This window comes from Rousettus aegyptiacus, unplaced genomic scaffold, assembly GCF_014176215.1.
Source record: "Rousettus aegyptiacus isolate mRouAeg1 unplaced genomic scaffold, mRouAeg1.p scaffold_m13_p_2, whole genome shotgun sequence".
Classification (NCBI taxonomy): domain Eukaryota; kingdom Metazoa; phylum Chordata; class Mammalia; order Chiroptera; family Pteropodidae; genus Rousettus; species Rousettus aegyptiacus.
This window is the reverse complement of record NW_023416295.1, coordinates 34,742,985-34,765,790: the sequence shown is the minus strand read 5'-3', so window position 1 is coordinate 34,765,790 and position 22,806 is coordinate 34,742,985. Positions and strand designations below refer to the sequence as shown.

General features: G+C 36.8%; 1 protein-coding gene across 7 annotated transcripts in view; it reads right to left on the bottom strand.

Moving 5' to 3' along the window:
* Positions 1-22,806, bottom strand: part of HIBCH (3-hydroxyisobutyryl-CoA hydrolase) — a 75,456-nt gene that overhangs the window by 3,420 nt on the left and 49,230 nt on the right. For 5 of the 7 annotated variants that reach the window (XM_036236181.1, XM_016146335.2, XM_016146780.2 and 2 more), the window contains 5 exons: positions 20,735-20,880; positions 16,834-16,920; positions 13,096-13,151; positions 12,323-12,404; positions 2,666-2,785 (listed from right to left, as the gene is read on the bottom strand). In XM_036236181.1, the coding sequence (XP_036092074.1) occupies positions 2,666-2,785; positions 12,323-12,404; positions 13,096-13,151; positions 16,834-16,920; positions 20,735-20,880 (491 nt within the window). The other 2 variants (XM_036236182.1, XM_016146681.2) reach the window with 2 other exon arrangements.

Genomic DNA, 22,806 nt, shown 5'->3' with positions numbered 1-22,806 from the left:
CTGAAAGAAAATGAAGACAAACGGGAACTCTCTGGGCATCCTTATTCCCAGTGATCTCTCTCCAAGTTCACTCTAGCCTCCCATTCCCATAGCCACAACCTGAGCCATGACATCAGAAACTGAACCAACTCTCACAACGTACTTTCCTTATGTGCTCAAGTACCTTCCACTGCTGCAAATCCCTCAGCTTACTGAGCTCCACTGATCGATCCTACGACTTTGTATTTGTTCACTTTGCTCTTTATCCAGCCCAGTTTCCTGAATTCTATTACCGTGGTCACTTTTCCTTGAAAATGTCCTCCTCTCCCTCAAGCCCTTTTCTTTATTCTGTCCTGGCAAAATCGCAGCACCAGCTGAACCTTACCATTTACCTGTTGCTGCATTCGAAGAGCTCAATCTTTGGGGCAGAAAAATCATGTAACTGTGACTTGTTTCATTTAAAATTCATAATCACAAATCTCAAATAGGCATGGAAAACTGCTCGACCACCCATGGTTCTCTTCCCTACTCCCCAAGACAATGATTTAAACTGTTTTCTGACTCAAACTCCACCTCTAGCAAACTCTTCTCTCACTATATTTTCAGCTAATGACTTAACTTTCCACTCCATTAAAAAAAAGAGAGAGAGAGAGAGAGAGAAGCCCTAACACATGAACGTTTGCTTTTTTCCACCACTGAAACACCTGCAGCTCAACTACCATCATCTGCACCATGACTTCCCTGTCCTGACTGCAGAAGGAGGGATCATCCTTCTTTCAAAGGCCAGACTGCCCCTGCATAGTAACATCTCTCTTACCTTCTCAAGGACTTTGCTTGAGAAGGTTCTCCATCTCTATCTTCTCCTGGCTTCATCAATGTAGGCAGTAAAATTTAGTTGCTGAGTACCTGCAGTTCAAACATCAGGGTTCACCTCCGGGCTCTACTGCATAGAAACTATGTGACCTTGGGGTAATAATTTCTCTAACTCTAATATAGTTTCCTGAAATGGCAGTATCACTACATCCATCATAGGATTATCTTGATCCTCATCCAGCAGAGTTTTTGACAGTAAGTGTTCAATAAATGTTAACTATTATTAGCATCATTAACATAATCTTTTTTCTTTATTGGATCATTCTCAAGCATTTATTAACATGTTCCAGTATCTCCTACCTTACCAAATAAAAAATGAACCTCATTTGATTCCACAGTTCCAGCTTCTACCCTATTTCTGTTTGAAGAATTTTATACAGTCTCCACTTCACCTTCCATTTACTCATTTCCTCTCCAACTTACCGCACTGTAACTTCTGCCCCAATCTCCTCTGAAACGGCTAGCAAAAGTCAGCCGTAACTTCAGTGTTGCCGAATGCAAAGGATGCTTTTATCGTCATCTACTAGTGCTTCAGCAGCTCTCCCTCTTCCTCGAAACACTCCTCTTGTCTTTATCACACCACATCCCCGAGTTCTTCTACCTCTGCTCTTTTCCTCTTCTACTTCTCCTTCGCCCCACTTCAAAATGTTGGTGCTCTTCAGGGCTAAGATCATTTTCCTTCTGTATGACTTTATCTATTCTATACTCAACACATCAGCAGCTATGAATTCTGTTAAAATATAAGATCATGTGACTCCTCTGCTCAAAAATATCCAGTGGCTTTCTACTGTACTCAGAACAAAAGCCAAAGTCTTATAAAGACCTTCGAGGCCACATGTGCTCTGTGCATCTTCCTGCCCTGTTAGCTCTGACCTCATCTCTCTCTCACTCACTGACCACCCCTCCACCCCACTCCATCCACAAGGCTTCCCTGAGGTTCCCAGAACAAGTAGGCATGCACCCATATCTGAGCTTTCACTTGTGGTGCCCTCTGCCTGGATGCTCACTCCCTCACTTCTTTCAGGATTTCACTCAAAAAACACCTCAGTGAGGTCTCCCCTGATCATCCCATCTACAAGTTCAACCCCCCTCTCTCTTCTTCCTATATCCTCCTTTCCACTTTATTTCTCCTCAGTACTTATTATTGTATATTTTACAACTTTACCCGTTTACAATCTATCTCACCCATAACAAAGTAAGTTCCACTAGAGTTGAGATTTTGTGTGTGTGTGTGTGTGTGTGTGTGTGTGTGTGTGTGTGTTTATGTATTCTTGGTGCCTCTAACAGTGCCCAGCACATGCTGAGTGCTCTTATTTGTTAATAAATCTCTACAATGCTATGTCACTTCCTTTGGAATTTGAAGATGCTATTACTAGTGTTCCAACATGTGTGTGACTGACACCACAACCACTGCTGCAAGAGGTCCCAATTGCATGCTGTCTAAATCTGATGTTTGTCCTTTCTTCTATAATTGCAATATGTAGTTTTCAGGCGTTTTGCTGGTACTAATATCTTTCCAATTTAAATCTCTAACCCACACCTCTAAGTTCCAACTCCTAAAAGCATTCTTTCCCTCACTTCCAACATCAAAGTCTATTAATTCTATCGCCTACTTTGATCTCAAATCCATTCACTTCTCTCCAATGCCAGCACCCTAGTCTAAGCTACTACTATTCTGCATACTACTATTTTGCACCTGGATTATATTTACAGGTAATTTTAATTTTCTTATAATTTTCTATATTTTATATGCTATACAATAAACATATATTACATTCTCAACTAGAAACTATTGCTTTTTGAAAAATCTTACCAAACAAGCTTGAACCAGCCGATATTCCATAAGTAACACTTCTTGCAACGTCTTTGAAGACCCCTCCATGAGTTGCCTTAGTGTGATCTTCAGGGATGTTGGAGACATTTTATTAATTACCTATTAGAGAAAAAGGTTTTACTAGTTTTAGACCAATAGTTCCTTTATTGTCTATAATAAAGTAGCTGAGTTTTGATATAAATCATACTCAAATATGCTCCTTAATAGTACTTTCACATGATAGTCTCAAAAGTGAGATTATATCCTCTCCTAATCCTGCCAAAGCACCAAACAAAAGTTTACTAATCCATTACAATAAGAAAGCAGAGCATTCCACCAGTGGCATAAGTTTTATACCTATAACCAAAGTAAGAAATCTACATTTTGTAGCTTGCCTGATATAAATTATGATCCCAACTAGGTACACAGTGATTATACTTAAATAAACTTAATACACATCTTAGAAACCACTAATATATTAGAGAACATTTCACTTTACAATATAAAGAAGATACAGTAGAAACACCATAGCGTCTCCTTCCCACTTTGTGACTCTAAAGAAGTGTCTTAACTATAATCTCCACCTTTAAATAAATGCACATACCTTAGAAGGAGAAAAAATGATTCAAGGCCTATAAAGTAAGAATTATAGGCCTAATTCCTTGGCTACAATGCTATAGTGTTTGCTTTTGAATTTGAAGATGCTAGTACTAGCGTTCCAACATGTGGGTGTGACTGGCGCCACGACAGCTGCTGCTGTTAAATTTGATGTGTGCCCTTTCCTTTGTAACTGCAATATATAGTTTTTATGCGTGTTGTTTAGTTATTGTCTGAAAGGTATAAATTATACTTTTTGAGTTGAAAGATTCAAGGTTCTTTGTAGCATCCTCAAGTCCAGCACACAGATTCAGAGAACAGACAGAATGGATAGGGCAGCATCATACCTAGAGGTTGTCAAAGCTTAAACAGATGGTTATTGTACAGAGAAAGTTCGGGAAAGGTCAGTATCCTATCTGCTGCCACAATGCTGCTGAAAAGTAGATGAGAAAGAGAGAAAAATGATTAAGGTCTTTATGAATCTGGTTCATCTTCATAGGAGCTCATTCTTCTGCCCTTGGTGCCGTAGAGTCATGATCCCACACAATGCCCTGAGAGCAATCCTACTCCATGTTGTCTCCCTTTTGTCTGTCAGCCAAAGGAATACTGGCACCCCTGAAACATACTGGGCTAGGAGCCTCACCTTCCACAGGCAAGTACAACAATGAGTCCATTTTGCTAACAAAATCACTAATTTTTTCTAGCCAGAGGAATGCCATGTTACTCCTGCAAGTACTGCATTACAATGCTAAAAGGTGAACTTAAGGGAGTGACATTCCCACTTTCTTTTCTAGTCTGCAAAGCCAATGACGCTACAATTCCTTTCCAACAGTGATGCATTGTGTGAGCCCACAATCACATATCTGAGTATTACAGTTATCTGCCTTTGTCTTCACATTTCTTGGTTTGGCACTTTTATGTACATCTAGCATTCTTCAAACACGAAACTCTTGTCTCTTGGTTTACTTCCTCGGTTGGCTACCAATGAATTTCATTTAAAAAGGCCACTTAAGTGACCCAGTTATCTGTGCTTGTGTCACACAGAGATACACACACTAGATAAAATGGGAAGAAAATTTCATTCACAAAGCTCCACTGGTTCTGACATCTCATAAGTTGGCCCTTGAACAACATGGGAGTTCAGAGCGCTCAACCATCGTGCAGCTGAAAATTTGCGTGTAACTTTTGACTCTCCCAGAACTTAACTTCTACTAGCTTCCTGTTGACCAGAAAGCCTTACTGACAAGTCAACCTATTTTGCATGGTATACGTATTATATATTATAGTATTACCGTAAAGTAAGCTAAAAAGAATGTTATTAAGAAAATCATAAGGAAAACACATTTACAGTATATATGGGAAAAAAAATCTGTATAAGAGTGGACCTATGCAGTTCAAACCCAAGTTGTTCAAGGGTCAACTGTACCGATTACAGATATTTTCATAAGACTGACATCATATAAAAAGACACTGGTACACCAGCACCACAGGGAAACTGTAGCTGGCAATTTAGCACTTAGTACAAACTTAGTACAAACTTAGGGTTTGTACTCTGAAATCAGACAGACCTGGGGCAGAATCCCAGCTCAACCACTCCTACAATCCCAGCTCTACCACTCCTTAGTTAAATGAAGATAACACTACTACCCACCTCATAAATGGTATAGCAATTCAGGATAGTGCATGCAATGTGTCAAAAATAAGCAAAACAGGGAAGAGATATTTATTAAGCACCTTTCCCCCAGGCGAGTACATTCACATGTATGTGCATTTTACAAATAAGGAAAACAGACTCTGATATGAGTCTGTCCAAGGTCACACAGAGTAGGAATCCAAACCCGAGCCTGTCAAAGCCAAAACCTATTTTCCTTCTACTATACAAAGCTATAATAGTAGTCGAGAATGTCGAAAGCTGAAGTCAAAAAAAAAAAAAAAACAAAGATGGAAAAGAGGACATTGTGTAGGTGACAGAGAAGTGAATAAAAACTTGTTTGTGTAATTTTGATGGCAAAGGGAGAAGATAAAGAATGGTAGCTTGAGGAAAAAAAAAAGTCAAGGGAAGGCCTTTTTGGAAGGGTAGGAAAGCTTTGACAATAACAGCAGAAGAAAATGTGCCATTAAGAAGGTAGAAAATACTGAAAGAGGGAGATGGCTGATACAATTAGTTCCTAGAGGAGGCAGGAAGCATGGAATGAGAGCATAGATGGGGCTGGTTCCCTTGGCAAGGAAGTGAGACACATGTTAGAGGAATCAGAGAGGGGATGATGGAAGATTGTTAAAGGAGATCGTATCATATAGCCTGTTCATTCACAAGGGAAAGCACAGACTGTTCTGTAATTTTCATAAATGATTAGGACCTGGATCTTTAGCTAGAAATGTGCAGGGGTACAACCCTGTACCTAGTGAACACATTTCTACTTCTTGGTAGAACACTGGTCAGTTTCCTTACCAATTTACCTAACGCTTTAAAGATTAGTTGTCTCCTGTATGTCAGAGCCAACTTATTTTTCCTTTATTTTTGTCGAATGATTTACATTCTCATCTTAATTCAACAATATTAACTTAACATCTATTACTTACCATGCATTATACACTTTGGGGAGAAAATAATAAATAAAACATGGTCCTTGCACTCGAAAATCATTTCAAACTATAGGAAAACCCAAGATACTGCCTCTGCCCCTCCCCTCAAAAATCTACCAGAATGCCCAATAATATACAGTCTGATTTGTATTATCAAGAGAAAAACAATATTTAACAAGCCTACAGATTAAATTAGAATAATTCTACCACATAAGCCACAGGGTTGACTGAAGGGTTATACAGACAGATAAGTCCCAACTCTTCTCTGATTCACAATGTAACCTTAGAAAATTTCTAAAAACTTCCATTAAAAAACCGAATTCACTATTTCTTAAAAATTTTCTTCGAACTGCTAAAAATGCTACTGAGAAAAAAGTTTAGGCGAGCTACAAAGGAACCATGTAAGAAGTGCTCAATGTAGTTTCCACACTATAGTCAAAGAGAAAAGATAAATTATTTGTTCACATTATATTGCAATAATTGCTTAATTTGATAGAAAATATTTTTAAATATTTGCAAGGCACAAGAGAAATCAATGCAAAACAGGTCAAAACAAATTATTTGAAAGAATATAAAAAACATTTTTAGTAGAAACAAGGTTTTCTACAAGGGCAAATGGTGCTTAGAAAATAAAAATAAACTAAAGGATGCTACAGTTAGAAACATTGTATGTCACTGAACTTTTTCATTTTTTAAAGAAAATCTAAAACACTATATCCAATCATTTTTTAAGAAGTCCATTAAAAACATAACACAGTTAAATCAAGAGATATCAAAAATAATGAACTCCTGTTCCATATTAAAATTAGTCAAAGTAAAGAGTTTATAACTAAACCCCTCATTTATGGCTGCCCCCAATATTCTGTATACCACCACATTTTGATAGTTCCTGTCTATGTTAAGTTCTACCTTTCAAATGGGTAAAATTAAATAAAGTTTCTGTTTAGGTATCCCAAAGGTCTTGTGAACTATTTATTATCCTTAATAAATCTTTTTCTGCTCAGAGTACCTGCTGTGGACTCGTTTTCCATAACAAGAATTATGACCAGTCGAGAACCCAAAAATATAAAGAAGGGAAAAATAAAGTAGATGGCGGGTGGTGGGTTGGGGAAAGAAAAATTGACAATTTAAATGAAAATGAACATGCTTTGAAAAATACATACTGCCAAAACTGACTCAAGAAAAAAAATATATCTGAATAGGCCTATATCCATTAAGAAAATTTAATCGATAATTAAAAACCTTGCAAAGAAAACTTAAGGTCCAGATGGCTTCACTGTTAAAAAAAATTTACATAAACTCTTCCAAAAAAACAAAAACAAGGTGAACCCTTCCCAATTTATTTTATCGACCTAGCATAACCTAATTACCAAAACCTGACATGAAAATTACAAGAAAAATTACAGAACAATTTCTCTCCTAAACATAATGCAAAAATCCTAAATGAATATTAGTAAGTCAAATCCGGCAATACATAAAAGGGATAGTACATCATGAGCAAATGGGGCTTATCTCAGGGGCTTATACAAAACTAGTTCAATATTCAACCATTACTCATTGTCCCTGAGATAGATCCTGGTCTGTATAATCATTTAATTTCAACAAAAGGCAACAACGCAAGTCAATGTACAAGAAGAAAGTCTTTTCAACAAATTGTGCTGGAACAATTGTGTAACAATATGTGAAAAAATTAACCTGGATCCCCAGTTGTTTTTAAATAAAAAATTAACTTGAGATTGATCTAGACCTTAACAAAACAAACAAAACAAAACTAAGCTTTAGAAGAAAGCACAGGAGGATTTTTTCTGAACTTGGGAGTAGGTAAAGGTTTCTTAGGATTCAGAAAACAGTACTCATGAAAAAGAAAATAAATTAACTTAGATTTCTTTAAATTAAAAACTTATCAAAAATCAATTATTGTAATGAACCCATTAATAAAGTTATGAGAAAATCATATCTCAAAAGATGCAGAAAAAAACACTTAATAAAATCCAACAATTATTTATTCAAAATAATAATTACCTAAAACCTCTTAGCTGACCAAGAGCAGAAGAAATTTCCTATACTTATTAAAGAATATCTACAGAAAACCTACAGGAAGCAACATTTTTAGTATTTTTAAAACTTTCCTCTTGAGAGGGGGGAACAAGACAGGGATAGCTGCTATCATCACTTCTGTTAAAATGATGATAGCGTGGAGGAACTAGCTAGTATAGGAAGCTGGGTGGGGTGGGAGGATGGGGTAGGGAGTACAAAGGATAAAGAAGGGAAGGGGGAAGAGGAGGGGCAAAAGGAAAGAAGAGAAGGAATGAAGGAAGAAGGAAAGAGGACATCATTACATATGTAAAAACTCCAAAGTAATCCAAAAACTATTAGAATAAGTACGTTTAGCAAACAAAGGCAATATACAAAATTTAATTTCAATTATATTTATACAGATCAATAGAAAATAAAATTTTAAATTACACTTAAAACTGCATCAAAATCCATCAACTAGAAATAAATGCAATGAAAAGATGTGCAAATGCAAATCTTCTATGAAAATTAGAAAATATTACTGAGAGAAATTAATGAAGACCTAAATAGAGCAATACACCATATTTATAGAATGAAATATTCAACACCTGCTTTCCTTTTAGGAATCTGGAATTTTATGTTCTAGGCAGAGAACCTACATGACCAATCCACAATGAAAGCCTTCACATGTGTTGTCTCAACTAGCTGCTGGAGGAATTAACTAAGTCCTATGTGATTCCACTGGGAGAGAACTGTTAGAAACTTGTATCTTGTTTCCTTCACACTTTATCCCATGTGCTTTTCGCTGATTTTGCTTTGTGTTCTTTCATTGTGATAATTCCTAGCCACGAGTTCTGTGAATCTGTGGATCACCAAATCCAGGGTGATCTTGGTGATCCTTGACATAGAACGCAATTTTAGTCAATGTTGTTGAGAAATGTGAAGCCTTAATATGTGATGTGTTTTACTTTGAGAGTTTGCAGGAAGTATTTCTTAAACTATTAAGAAAAAGAGATAAGATGAATTACATTAAAATTAAAATTTCTATTCACTAAATGATATCATTAAGAGAAAAAAGGCAAGTAACAGGTAGGAAGATAGATATATGTAGTACATATTTGGACAAAAGACTTATATCCATAAATATTAATAATTCTTTTAAATTAACAGTAATAAAAATAATTAACAGGCACTTCACAAGAAAGAGTACCTATATGGCCAATGCATGATGAACTGGTGCTCAACCTCATATAATCATCATAAAAATGCAAGTTAAAATCACAATGCAATAGTATTTTATATACACTGAAATGACTAAAATGAAAAAATATTGTGTTGCTGAAAATGTGGAGCAACTTAGTATGTGAATATAAACTGGTACAACCATATTGCAAAACCATTTGACAATAACTACTAAGATGAGTATACACACTGGTAAAGAAAGAAGCTATGAGACGGAGGGTATTTTAATGCTTGAATAACCTATAAACAAACCAAAACCTAAGCCGGTAATGCCTCAAGGTTAAGAAATCAAAACCTAAGGACAACCAATCATAAACAGCCAACTTGTTCTGCTTCTACACCTTCACTATAAAAGTCTTTTTCCAGCTTCTATCGGTGGAGCTTTCCTAACCACTTCCAGTTTGGTGCTACCTGATTCAAATCAATTTTTGCACAAATAAACTATTAAAAATTTTATTATGCCTTGGTCCATCTTTTTAACAACATATTCCTTGTTCCTGGCTCTACATTCTCCAAACATTTGTCCTTTGAATATGTGTTTTGTTCTCTCTTGAATATCCGTTGCCACTTAGCAACTCCCTCTCATCTTTTATTCTGTGCTCAGATTTGTCTTCTGTGAAGCCTTTCAGACTGCCTCCATCACTTTCTGGACACCCGCAATAATTTGTGTAAGCGTCTATTTCAGCATCACTTACTAAACTGTATTATAATTATTTATTCCACTAGATTGTGAACTGCCTGAGAACAGGTGCTGGATTTTCATTTTTGTACCTCAGTGGAGGCATAGCACCATACCCATTCATTCATTCATTCATTCATTCATTCATCACACCTACCATGCGAACTGCTCTGTGATAGGTGTCTGGGAATAGAGCAGTAAGCACGCTTCTCAGGAGCTAATGGTCTGCCATAGATAGCACTTAAAAAAAGGAAAAAGACAGAAGCCATAGAAAAGAAAGGACACATAATGAGATTGGGGGCAAGCAGACAGGTGCAGATTAAGATGGTAAATTTTACATTATATGTATTTTACTACAATTAAAAACACACACAAAAATGTGAGAGCACTGCAATTGGTGTGTTTTGTTGTTTCCCTAATGTAAGCTACCCACCAGGACATTTAAATAGCCCATTAGCTTCCATGGATTGTTTGGCACAATGAACAACCTATACCAAAAGAGGAGGGATTAAAAGGAGGTTTGATGAATTTCAACCTTAAGCAATAAAATAAAAAAAAGCATATTGGAACTTTGGAAGAAAATCTTAGAAAGGATATGAGGAGAAGCCATAAAATAAAATACTACGAAAACTCCATTAGTTATAAAGAATTTATGACTTCCTCATGTTATCCTACAACGATCAGTAGTAAAACCTTAAAAATCTAAAGAAAGGATAAAAAAGAACTCTGTTTTTATTTAATAATTAGCACATATGTTGAAAACATTATGTCTTTCCTACAGACAGTTTTGGAGAGAAATGAACCTCTAAGACATAGTTGCAACTCAGAACATAAATGCAGACAAAATCCTTAGGACCTGCAGAAAGAAGACAGGAATCCCTGAAGAGCCCACAGAGATTAGGAGTAATCCTAGAGAGTTACTGAAACTAGTATTAAAATCTTCTTAAAATTTTTTTAAAACATTTGATCTGCAAACCTGTCACCAAAGCACTAACAACTATATTATCCTTTTTGGTGTTTCTGGTTGACATGATTAAAAGAAGCCCTGTATCTAAGCTCTGTCAGGGAAGCCTCAGTGGGAATTTTTTGATCCCCGTATCATGTTACTCCAGCAGACACTAATATTTTGTAACCTCGTTCATTTGCCAGAGCTATAAAAATAAAAATGAAAATCTATCCTTCTTTCAATGAAAGTGTTCATGGTGACCCTAGTTGTGATGGGTGGCTTACAAAGTACCTTTTCCTGAATGCAGAATAATCATGTTGCCAGAGGAATGGAAGGAAAATTGAAAGATCATCTGAGTCCCATCCTCGGTTTGGGACAGGTCAGTGTTTTTAAATATGGTTAGTTGCCTATCTGTACTGCTTTAAAGTGACATCATACAGCCTATGATGTATATGCTGGATGACTAGTCTTAAATGAAACTGGTAAGTGCATATTTAACTGGGCCCTATGGATGAAAAACACAAAACAGAAATACTAGTTTCTATATTTCAACAGAACCAACTTAAAGTCAAAATTCTTGGAATACAAAATGATTATCTACATTTATGCAAACATTCTTAAAAGCTGTTAATAGTAACATTAATTTACTTCTGTGAGGGAAACAGATGACTGTTCTACCTACTCTAATTTATGTCTATCCTTGAAAGTCAATAAAATTCCAATACTGAATAAGATCTTAAGAGACAAATTAACTTGGGATTTCCCTTTAAGAATACAGTAACAATGGGGAAATGTTTTCAACTTCACAGGTAAGACCTAACTTAAAATTTTTTGCCGAGTTTCCTGACAACTAAAATGCTATAATTAAAAATACTATCAGATAAAGACAAGCTAAAATACCTTTTAAGTATAAGGAAACAGTTTTTTCTTACCTTTGTCTAGAAGTCTGAAATACTAAGTTTCATAATCATAAGATAGCTCAAACAATGTCAGTCTGTACCCAATGTACATTCATTTATACAAAAACGGCTTTTCTTCTACTGTACCAGTTGAAATCATGTTAGAGAAAGATCAAAGTGTACCTAACACGGAGAAACACTGCTTAAGACTATGCTATGGCTATAGATGGAGCCTCTAGTTTAAAGGGATCATTTTTTATTAAACCTGCTGCTTAGAAAAGCATCTATTGATCCATTTCATATTAAACAGAACTTATAAATTAATGTCACAATTACAATATACTACAAGGTCACTATTCTCTAGAGACCTAATCCTTCTGATAAAAATGTCCCTAAATACTTCTTCCACAGTACAAGGAGGACTACTGGAGATGACATGACGTATGCTGACTAAAGTCCTTCTCTGTTACAAAGGAACTAAAAACAGCTTAGCATTGCCTTCAACATCCAGCAGGTAGACAAGGCATTGAGTTTAGGTAAAGGTTTTGTGAAACCTCTTTCTGAGGCTCAACTGAGTTCAGAAAAATAATAATAATAAAAAAATTTAAATGGGCTATATTCCACCACAGACCTGACAGAGACTTCCCTAACACAAGAATTCACCATGCTCACGGCAGAAATGATCCATACATTACCTTCAACTGCTCCAAGGCAAAAGGTGAACCATCTTGTTGTAAATATTCAATTATCTGTTCCACAGTATCGGCTGAGAAACACCTGTAAGGAAGGAAACAAATGATTTCACCAATGTGTGATTTCTTTTTCTGACACAACAATGAACCTCAACACAGGCTTCCCCAAGCCTCATTTCAATAATGAAAAAATTTCCAGCCTATTTTACAGGATAATGAAATAAAATATTGCTTCTCTGGGATGGTGTTTGCAGTCTACCTTCACTAATGCAAAATAAAGCCTAAAGTTTCTCTTTTGCTTTGTTGCATCTTTTATATGTAAATAAATGATACATTAACTTAAAAACTGACACTTCTAAAATGTAGAGATACTTATTTTCCAATAGTTTTTCTCCTCTTTTGTGTTCCTTAAGCCAATCTGTCAATCTCTCAAATCACCTCATAAAACCATTTGCTGATCAGCTTGATAAGACCTTCAGAGATGACTTTACAAAAGACAAATTAATCCAACTGTTATTTTCAAGCCTCTCTTCCCCATTAAAAAAAATGTTTTGCACTGAAATAAATCCCTGTGACAGGTTACTTAAATGGATTTATTTCCCCTTGAAAGAGTGAGCAAGAAGCTATTTTCAAAGGTAAGTAAAAATAAAAGCACTATGCTATCTGATCTTGAGAATTCAGTGCATTATCAAATACAATGTAATTACAATGTTAACAAATTCATTTTGCTAACAGACGGCCTTTACAAAAGAACAGATTTGAGATCTCTTAAGTACCTGTTTATTTTGTCCATGTGTTCCAATATATAAGACTTGTCCTGATCAATCCTGGACTGTTTAAAAAGAAAAATGTTTAAATTAATTTGGAGTAACTCAAACCTTTTTAATAATTTCATGTTTAATAATATGTTTTGTGACTTTCAAATTATACCTGAGAGTCTCATAAATCACTACCATTATGTTCAAAATTCAAACAAGATGTGTTTTATTCCAGACCAGGTCTTACAAGTGTCAAAGGCAAAAAATGTTCTTGCATTTTCATTTTTGTCATTCTATATATTATCATTCAAGTATATCAATAAATTTAAGAACTGTAAGAGGCTGCGAAGTCATCCTGCCCCAATTTCCATGTGATACAGAAATTCCTATCACTTCCCTAATATTCCCAGCAGCACTGACCTCCAAGGTTAATAAAACAGCACTTTAGGAACTCACAAGTGCTTGAACAACTAAAATTAAAAACTTTTTTAATGCTAGACCAAAAATAAGCCCTCTCATTTTTTAGTTCTAGTTAATCTCTCTTCTACCTTAATATTCTCACTCATACAATAGTTTTGTGCCCTCACAATCCAGGTCTTTCTAATGAATGCACAGTTCCAGTTTATCGAGGTCATTCTTAAAGTGTGGAATGCAAAATTTAGCTGCAGGTGTGGCTGAGTAATAGAAAAATACAAGAGGGCACAACAGATCCCTGTTTGTTTTGGATACAATGCTTTTACTAGAACTAATCCTAGGTTAGTTTGGGGGCAGTCCTATTCGGCTGCTGATTTACACTGGTGCCACTGTAAGCTACATTTCTCCCATCTTGTATTTATGAATTTTGTACTTTGAACTAAAATTCAAGATTTTTACTTATCTGTACTGTGATTTAAAATAAGAAACATATATTTGGTCTTCCATTCCTGGCTTACACAGCTGCCAAAACCCTTGAGATATCCTAAACAGAACATCTTTTATTGTATTTGGTCTTCTGTACTCAGTTCCTGAAACAAAGGTGGAGTGTGTTTTTTTTTATTATTATTCATAACGAGCCCCCTTCGACCACACAAGTTGTTTATGCTAATGAGGTTAGTTTTGGACACCCCCAAAGTATGGAGGTAAGTTGCCAAGAAAACCACCCAGGTGATTAGAGAGTTGGAACTTTCAGTCCCATCACCCGCCTCACCCACCGCCTCCTTTCCTTAGGCTCCAGGGAGGGGAAAGGGGCTGGAGATAGAGTCTGATTACCAATGGCCAATGATTTAGTCAATCATGCTTATGTAATAATGAAGCCTACACAAGAACCCACAAAAAAGATGGGTTTAGAGAGCTTCCAGGTTGGTGAACATATCCACATTTGGAGAGATGCACCTCAACACTAAGAAGACAGAGAAGCTACTGCATTTGAGACCCTTTTGGACCTTGCTCTTAATTTACATCCTTTATTGTATCTTTTATAATAAACTGATAAACATTAAGTATTTCCCTGAGTTTTGTGGGACATTCTTAAAAATTATCAAACTCAAGGAGTAGGTTGTGAGAACGTGGATTTATAGCCAGTCAGTCAGAAGTACAGGTGACAACGTGAGACTTATGACGGATGTCTGAAGTGAGGTCAGTATTGTGGGACTGAGCCCTTAAGTTGTGGGATCTGAAGCTAACTCCAGACAGATATTGTTAGCATTGAGATAAACTGTTAGCATTGAAATAAATTATAGAACACACAACTGGTATCACAGAAAATTGCTTGATGCATGGAAAACTCATACATCTGGTGTCAGAAGTGTTGTGAACGTGGTAGTAGTGTGAGAGTAAAGAAAAACACAGGGAGTGTTTTCCCCATACATCTATTAAATTTCACATTGTTGCTATAAAACAGATCACTCTAAACATAAAGGGTCTTTTTTACTCATATTCTTTTACCGAATTTATTTTGTTAGTCTGATATCAATTTGATCAAAATGCTGTCAACATGCTCATCCAAAGCACTGAGAAAAATACTGAATAAAACAAGACCAAGCCTCATTAACACCTACACATGTAACAGAACTCTGATAAGGCCCTTCAACTCCCACACACTACAATCCATTCCATATTTATTCAAGTTGACAACATGAGATTGTCAAATTTTGACAAAATCTGATGAATATCCACATGCTCTATGTTCATAGTCACTGCACTGAGTACTCAGGAGCCATGTACTCATGTTCTTCAGTTCTGGGTAATTTTTTTTGCACTATCTTTCTAAATATTTCCTCCCATCTTCTGTTAGGAATTCCAAATAATTATACATTGGACCTCCTATAATAATGTTCCATTAGAGAGGTCCTCAAATGTTCTTGTCTACAAGTTCTTTTTCTTTTAATGTACTGCTTGGGAGTAGGATAATGCTATGGACTCAATGTTATTGATCCCTCCCCAAATTCATGTTGAATCTTAACCCCCAATGTGATAGTATCTGGAGTTGAGTTCTTTGGGAAGTAAATAGGGTAAGAGGATAGAACCCTCATGATGGAATTAGTGCCCTTCTAAGAAAGATCTGAGAAAGCTCACTTTAACTCTCTCTGCTGTGTGCAGATACAGCAAGGCACCCACCATCTGTAAACCAGGAAGAATGTCCTCACTGTGAACCTTAACTGGTTGGCATTTTGATCTTGAACTTCCCAGCCTCCAGAACTGTGAGAAATAAGTTTCTGTTGTTTAAGCCACACAGTCTATGGTATTTTTGTCATAGCTGTCCAAACTGACTAGGATAGATGGATGTATGATTCTAGAAGCTAACAGGGGAAAGAGGCTAGAGGCCTTCCCATTTAGTTTGTTCTGCCTCTTTTCAGTAGAGTACCTAATCTACCCCTGTTCTCAGTCAGCTGGGCCTATCTGATTTGGTCCTTTTAAGACGTCTCTGCTCTCCTGGCCAGGCTATGAGACAGTAGTTGCTCCTACAGGAGGAGGACTTTTGGAGGCTTAACTGCTCTTTATAAAAATTTGCAGTAGTATTCCTTTTTTTCTGCCCTACTCCACAACCCCATCTTCAGAGGGACCTGGTACCTTACAATGAGTCTACAACAACTGGCTTGCTTCTTATTAGCTTTACCCATTGAAGGATAAGATTTCAGCGTTCTCAGGTCTAAAGTAGCTATCCTTATCATTCTGCTTTCAAGGTTCAAAATATTGACATCTCATGCCTATCATTATCTTTTCTGTTCTATTTTTCTTTGTGGATTTCTGCCCTTTTTATTCCTTATTACAATTTTAGAGGTGTTTTAGAAGGGAATATATAATTTAATCCATTACATTTAACTAGAAGTCATGTAGCATTTTAATAAGATTCTTAGCCCTTAAAATTTAAGACAACATAAGGAATAGTAAATACTGTAATATACTTTATTATTATATTTACTTACATACCAGAATTTCACTTTAGCATCTCCACAAGCAACATCAACACTGAACCTCCATCACAGAAATGTCACAAAGCCTTATAAAAAGCCCCTGCAAGGGTCAATCATGTAGCTACGCACTGAAATTCACCAGCAATGAGAAGATAAGCTGTGCAGTTGCACAGTAAAGAAATCATCTTCTTAGATGACTATCCTAACAATTGTGAAGCACTGATTGTCCCACCAAGCTCTGAAGTAAATGATTCCCAGTACATTTATTTACATCCACAAACTATAATGTTCACCAACTGCTAATTTTTCAATCATTTCCTCTTCCCCATGAATTAAAATCAGGTTAGAATATTAATAAGATTACCTTTGTATGGTAACTTTCTAAGACATCTGCAATATTTTCTTTTGAAGGAGATTTCAGAGCTAACAAATCTTCTTCTAACATGACCAACTAAAAGTAAAAAAAGAAAAAAGAAAATAAGGAAAACAGATTTGAAACCCCATAGAAGCACAAACATAAATTTTTTAGAAATCTTATACTCTTTTTAAAAATCCTTATCTTAAAATGATGATACTCTCTCTTCAGCTGAAGGAAATTTTCACTGAAGCTGTGCACGTACATTCCCACACAGAGAATGTTGCCTTGCAAGGAATGGATAAAAGTGGGAGAAACTAAAGAGAAATAGAGACATCTTTGTTTCCATCTGGCTATCAAGCACTTGAAATGTGGTACTGCAACCAAAGATGTGAATTATAAATTTTATTTTAATTTAAATCAAAATTTCCATATATGATTAATGGCTATTATAGTCAATGCACAGCTGGCTCTATAATATAGATACACTTAACTCTCCACTTACATCCCTCATGTATCTATTCTATGTTTAGCTAAATGGGACTTTTTATTGTTTTCAAAATATAGCTAATGCTTTCTGGCCCCTGTGGGCTTGCTCATTAAATGTTTCCTCTATCCAGAATGCTTTTCCTGACAATATTCATCTTAAAATCCAGCTGAACTGCAACTCCATGAGAAAACTTCCAGTCTTTTCTTATAAGCAAGTCCTTTTCCCTTGCTTTGTATTGTTTTGCACTTATATGCTCTACTCTGTCAATGAGAAAGATGGTTATTTATCTTTTGTACCCATCTCTATCTAGCCCCATTCCCAATGTATATTACTCATTTCTGTTTTCCTCCACAGGCCCTGTGAATGGCAATCTACACACTGCAGATATGACTGGGCAAGCTAATAAAGAAGAGAGAAGACTGTGAATCAGCTTTCTCTCCCATTTTTAACTAAACTCCACTGTAATTGAGAGTGTCCTCCACCCAGAGTAGATAATGGAGTGACCAGGTTTATTTCTTGTTATAGCTCAAGGGGAGAATGAGACAGCCACCTGCTCAAGGTACCTGAGGATGGCCTAGCATCTGAACCATCTGAAACCTCAAGCAAATGTGATAGAAAGCCCCCAACAGTATACAGGGACAGCCTTCGACTTTGTATACTTCATACATTTTTTAAACATTTTTTAAAAATTCATTTTAATTAGTTTCAAGTATACAATACATTGGTTAGACATCTATATAGATCATAAAATGGTCCCCCACCCCAGCTGCTCCCTTCCTCCCCTGACCCTCCACCTAGCCAACGTATTTATTCTAATTACATTCCCTATGCCATGCTCCCTATTCCCGTGTCCATCCATCAGCTACCAATTTGTACTTCTTTAACCCTTCACCCCATTCTTCCAGCCCCCCAAACTCCCCTCCCCTCTGTCCATCACCAAACTGTCCACTATATTTGTGAGTCTGTTTTTGATCAGTTTGTTTTTTTTATTCCTTAGATTCTGCATATAAGTGAAATACTATAGTGTGTATCTTTCTCTGACTTAAATACCTTCTAGGTCCATCAAACCAGTATGTTTTTCCATCTCCTTCCTTTTAGTCTGTGTCTTTTAATTTGAAGTGAATCTCTCTTATAGGCAAAATGTAGGGGTCGTTTTCCTTTCAATTCATCCACTCTTTTAGTTGGAGCCCTTAATTCTTTTCCATTTGAGCTACTTATTGACAAGAATGTAGTTGTTAACATTCTTTATTCCTGATTTCAATACATGTTTTTTCTTCTTAAAGAACTCCTTCCAACATTTCCTGTAATACGGTTTTGGTGGTGATAAATTCCTTCATTTATTTTTGTCTGGAAAGCTCCTTAAATGTCCTTCAACTCTAAATGATAGCTTTGCTGGATAAATTATTCTTGGTTGTAGATCCTGGGTATTCATCCTGTCGAATATTTTTTTGCCAAGTCCTTCTGTTCTGTATAGTTTCTTTTGAGAAATCAGCTGCTAGTCTTATGGGTTTTCCCTTATAAGTAACTATTTTTCTCTTGCTGCTTTTAATATTCTTTCTTTGTATTTAACCTTTGGCATTTTAATTATGATGTGTCTTGGTGTGGGCCTCTTTGGATCCATGATTTTTGGAATTCTCTGAGCTTCCAGGGGCTTTATGTCCATTTCCTTCACCAGGTTAGGGAAGTTTTCCAACATTATTTCTTCGAATAGCTGTTCAACAGTCCTGAGCGAGGCTTGGCTACAGGCCAAATTTAGCTAAAGCCTCTGTCCCTCCAGGGCCACCTGAATTCAGCAAGCAATCCACAGATGCTGTGCTTATAGTTGCCTCAAAAGGCCACAGCAGAAACCCAAGGCAAGCTGCCTCCAGTGTGAGTGTAGGCACTGCTCAGCAAGGAGCACCTGACTTGCTGAGGATACAACTGGATGTGGCTTGGGTGGGGCCGTGAGCTGGAGGAGATGGGGTTTTAGGGAATCCTCTGGGCAGAGCAGCTTCTGTTATTCAGTCTGATGACCTCGCGGCAATGGCGGCGCTGTGCCTGCACACGGGGAGGCGAGAGGGCTCAACAGGAAACAACGGATAGTGCCGGCACTTCTGTACAGAGCAAGTCTTGCCTCAGCCCTCACTTCGACAATGTCTTCCTGTAAGTCCCTGGTGCCCCCTGTGTTTAGCTGAACCGGCACTGGTGCTCAGAGCAAGCAGGTCGGTCACTGCGAAAATCCGTTCGTGGACGCGGCCCCTTTAAGAGGTGTCAGCCGCTGCCACAGCCTCTGTCTCACTCAGGGGCTTGGGACTGGGCAGCCCCACGTCCTCGCCTCATCCTACCTTGTGCCGTTGCAGGGTGCTTTCTTAGATTTCTCCCTAGTTGTATGGCTTGTTCATCAAGATCCCAGGCAATTTTTCCTTGCTGCTGCTCCTTGTTTCCGTCACAACTTTGATTTGGTTGCCAGAGGGATGAACAGAGCCTCTATCACCTATGTCATTTTGTTTGCACCACCTGTTTACTTCATATATTTTTATAATATTCCTTCCCCTAATCCAAAACTTCTCCTTCAATGTATTCATTTGTAGACCCATGTGCTTTCTGGGAAACTCACTTAACCCCACAATTCCAGGGACAGAGCACATTAGTTAAGCTAAGCTATTTGCTGTAGTCCACCCACTCACATGGTTCACAAGTGATATAAACCAGTCCAATCAGAGTAAGCTAAACCAGCTGAAGCAGAATAATAAGTCTTAGATTTCTTGCTGGGAATTCTGAGGCAAAATCACCTTGAACTGGTTTTTCTATTACATTTAACACAAGTAGTTTCAACTAGTATGGTAAAACTGCTGTCCCCAGTTTGGAGATTGGAAAACGGGGGGCTAAAAAGGCTAAATGCAAGCTAGGATTTAAACCCAGGGTGGCTGCCCACAAGTACTTTGCCACTATCCTAAGAAAATTGGCAAAACTGTTTTAAAAAAAGACAAAGTAACATTGCCAGTTGCAACAGATATCCTTTAGTAAAGTTTTTAAGACCGTATTTAACAAACGTAACTTTTAAACGCACCAGGGAAACTAACATGAGAAACTTTCAAAATGTTTTCATAAAATAAGATTCTTTTTATACATAACTTTAGATTTTATATATTTGACTTTCTTAAAGTAGTTTTTTTTTTCACGGAATGTAATTATTCGTTAAAAAAATATTCACTGAATGTGGTAGGCAAAACAGTTCTGAATCTACATAATTATCTCCGTTTTGTGTATGAGGACACTGAAGGTTACAGGACTTAGAAACTTTTCCTAAAGTCACAAAGCTTTAAGCAGTAAGATCTAGGATTCAGACCCTTATCTACCAAAAGCCTGTGATCTCAACCACTCATACTACCTCTCCTGTAATGTTATCCCAACAAAAATTGCAATCATCCAAGTAATTACCTTTTCAGAATCTACAAAGTGTGTAGCAATTCCTGCTGTGTACACATCTCTTCCTTTCAGCCTGAATCCTGTTAATCCAAGGAAGTAACCAAGTTTTCCTTGAAGTCTTGGCAAGAAATAACCTCCACCCACATCAGGCACTAGTCCTGAAATTAAATAACAAAAAGAGATAACAATTCAAATGAAAGAAATGAACATAACTTTACTTTAGATCAGTCTGACATTTCTCTCTGGAATTTAAATCTATGTGAAAATTACACTAAGCACTATACAATGCAGTATCACAAAAGACTTGCTATAAAGTGTCCTAAATTTGGATATTTTTCAAAATTTTCATGTCTCATTTCTACAGAGGTAGATACAATATTTGATGGCATAATGTTGTGTCTATAAGTACTTGCTAAATATTATCTAAATTTTCTCACCACAAATAACTTTTAAAGAGTCTCTGAAATAGGTAAAAATTGAAAAAATATTCTTTCCAAATGATAATCACAGGAAAAAATATGCATAATCTAAGATTATTATAGTGAAAGTTCATTACTACCATTTAAATCATTTTCAAAATAGTCAATCATCTAATAGTCAAGATATTTAAAGTGATGCAATAACCATTAGTCCTACTAATTGAGTAAGTTTATCCCTAATAAAATCACTTGCATTCTACTCTTCTCTTAAGCATTAGTATTTTTTAAATTTCCTTATTCTCTCTACTGGTAACAATTGAAAATAGCATATATGCAAATACCTGCCAGTACACTCCTTTTTGGTATTTAAGAGCTCCTTAAACGACTATGACCCTCTAGTTTTAAAATCCATATATCTATTCTAAGATAGCTTCTTTTAATGACGTTGAGACAAAAACACAGCATTCATATTCTTCCTAGTTCTATCTGACAAAAAGTTCCTAGCCTTGAAAGAATCAGCAGCATGCTACTATAGAAATATCTCTTACCACCTCAAACAGGATAGGTCTAACGTTGAATTCATGGCCTTTCCCCACTCCCACCATCTCCTCCCAGTATCACCTACACCAATAAAGTATACAACCATCCAACCTCTACATCTACTTCTTTTGTACCACTCCCTTAACTCTCCATCAGTAACCACTGTATTTATTTCTCCTCTAAACGGATCTCTACACAATAGCCAGAGTGATCTAACAACATGCATCTTGATCAGAATCTTGCATTCTACTGCTGAAAACTCTTCCATAACTATTTCTCTTAGATTAAAACCAACACCTGTATCAAAGACTTCAAGGCCCCAGACCACTTTTTCAATTATACCTCTTACTACTTACTAAGTTCGTCTTCTTTCAGTTTCTCAACATCCTACATTCCTACCTGCCCCAGAGCCTCAGCAGCTCTCTACCCATTAAAAACATCCTCTTATCCTGAACCACTTTCATCTATTCCAAGGTACCACATTCTTTTTGCCCTTTGCTTCAATGGCTTCTTTCTAGTCTCCCTTGCTAGCCTGACTTCCTTTGCTTGACCTCTACATGCTGCTTTGCCTAGGCTATCCCCTCTTCTCTACACACACATCTCCTTAGCTCTTATGAATTTAGGTAACATCTATATGTGGTTTAGTCCCTATTATGATGGAATTCTGAGCCCCCCAAAATTCTTAAGTGGAAGCCCTAACTCCCAGTGTGACCATTTGAAGACAAAACCTCTAAAGAGGTAACTAAGACTAAGTGAGGATATAAGGATGAAGGCCTAATCCAACGACTGATGTCCCTGTAAGAAGAGACACCAGGGGTGCACACATGCAGAGGAAATGTCACGTGAGAACACAGCAAGAAGCCAGCTGTCTATAAGCCAAGGAGAGAGGCCTTGGGTGAAACCAAACCAGCCAATATCTTGAGTTTAGACTTCCACCTCCAGAACTGTGAGAAACAAATGCTGTTTAAGCCACCCAGTCTGTGGTATTTTGTTGTGGCAGCCCTAGTTGATTAATACACTCCCAAATCTATATATCTGGTTATGCTGTTTCCCTTGGATATCAAACTCTTAGATCTGCGTCTAGGTATAACTGCAACTAGGTATAACTGCATCTCAGATATAACA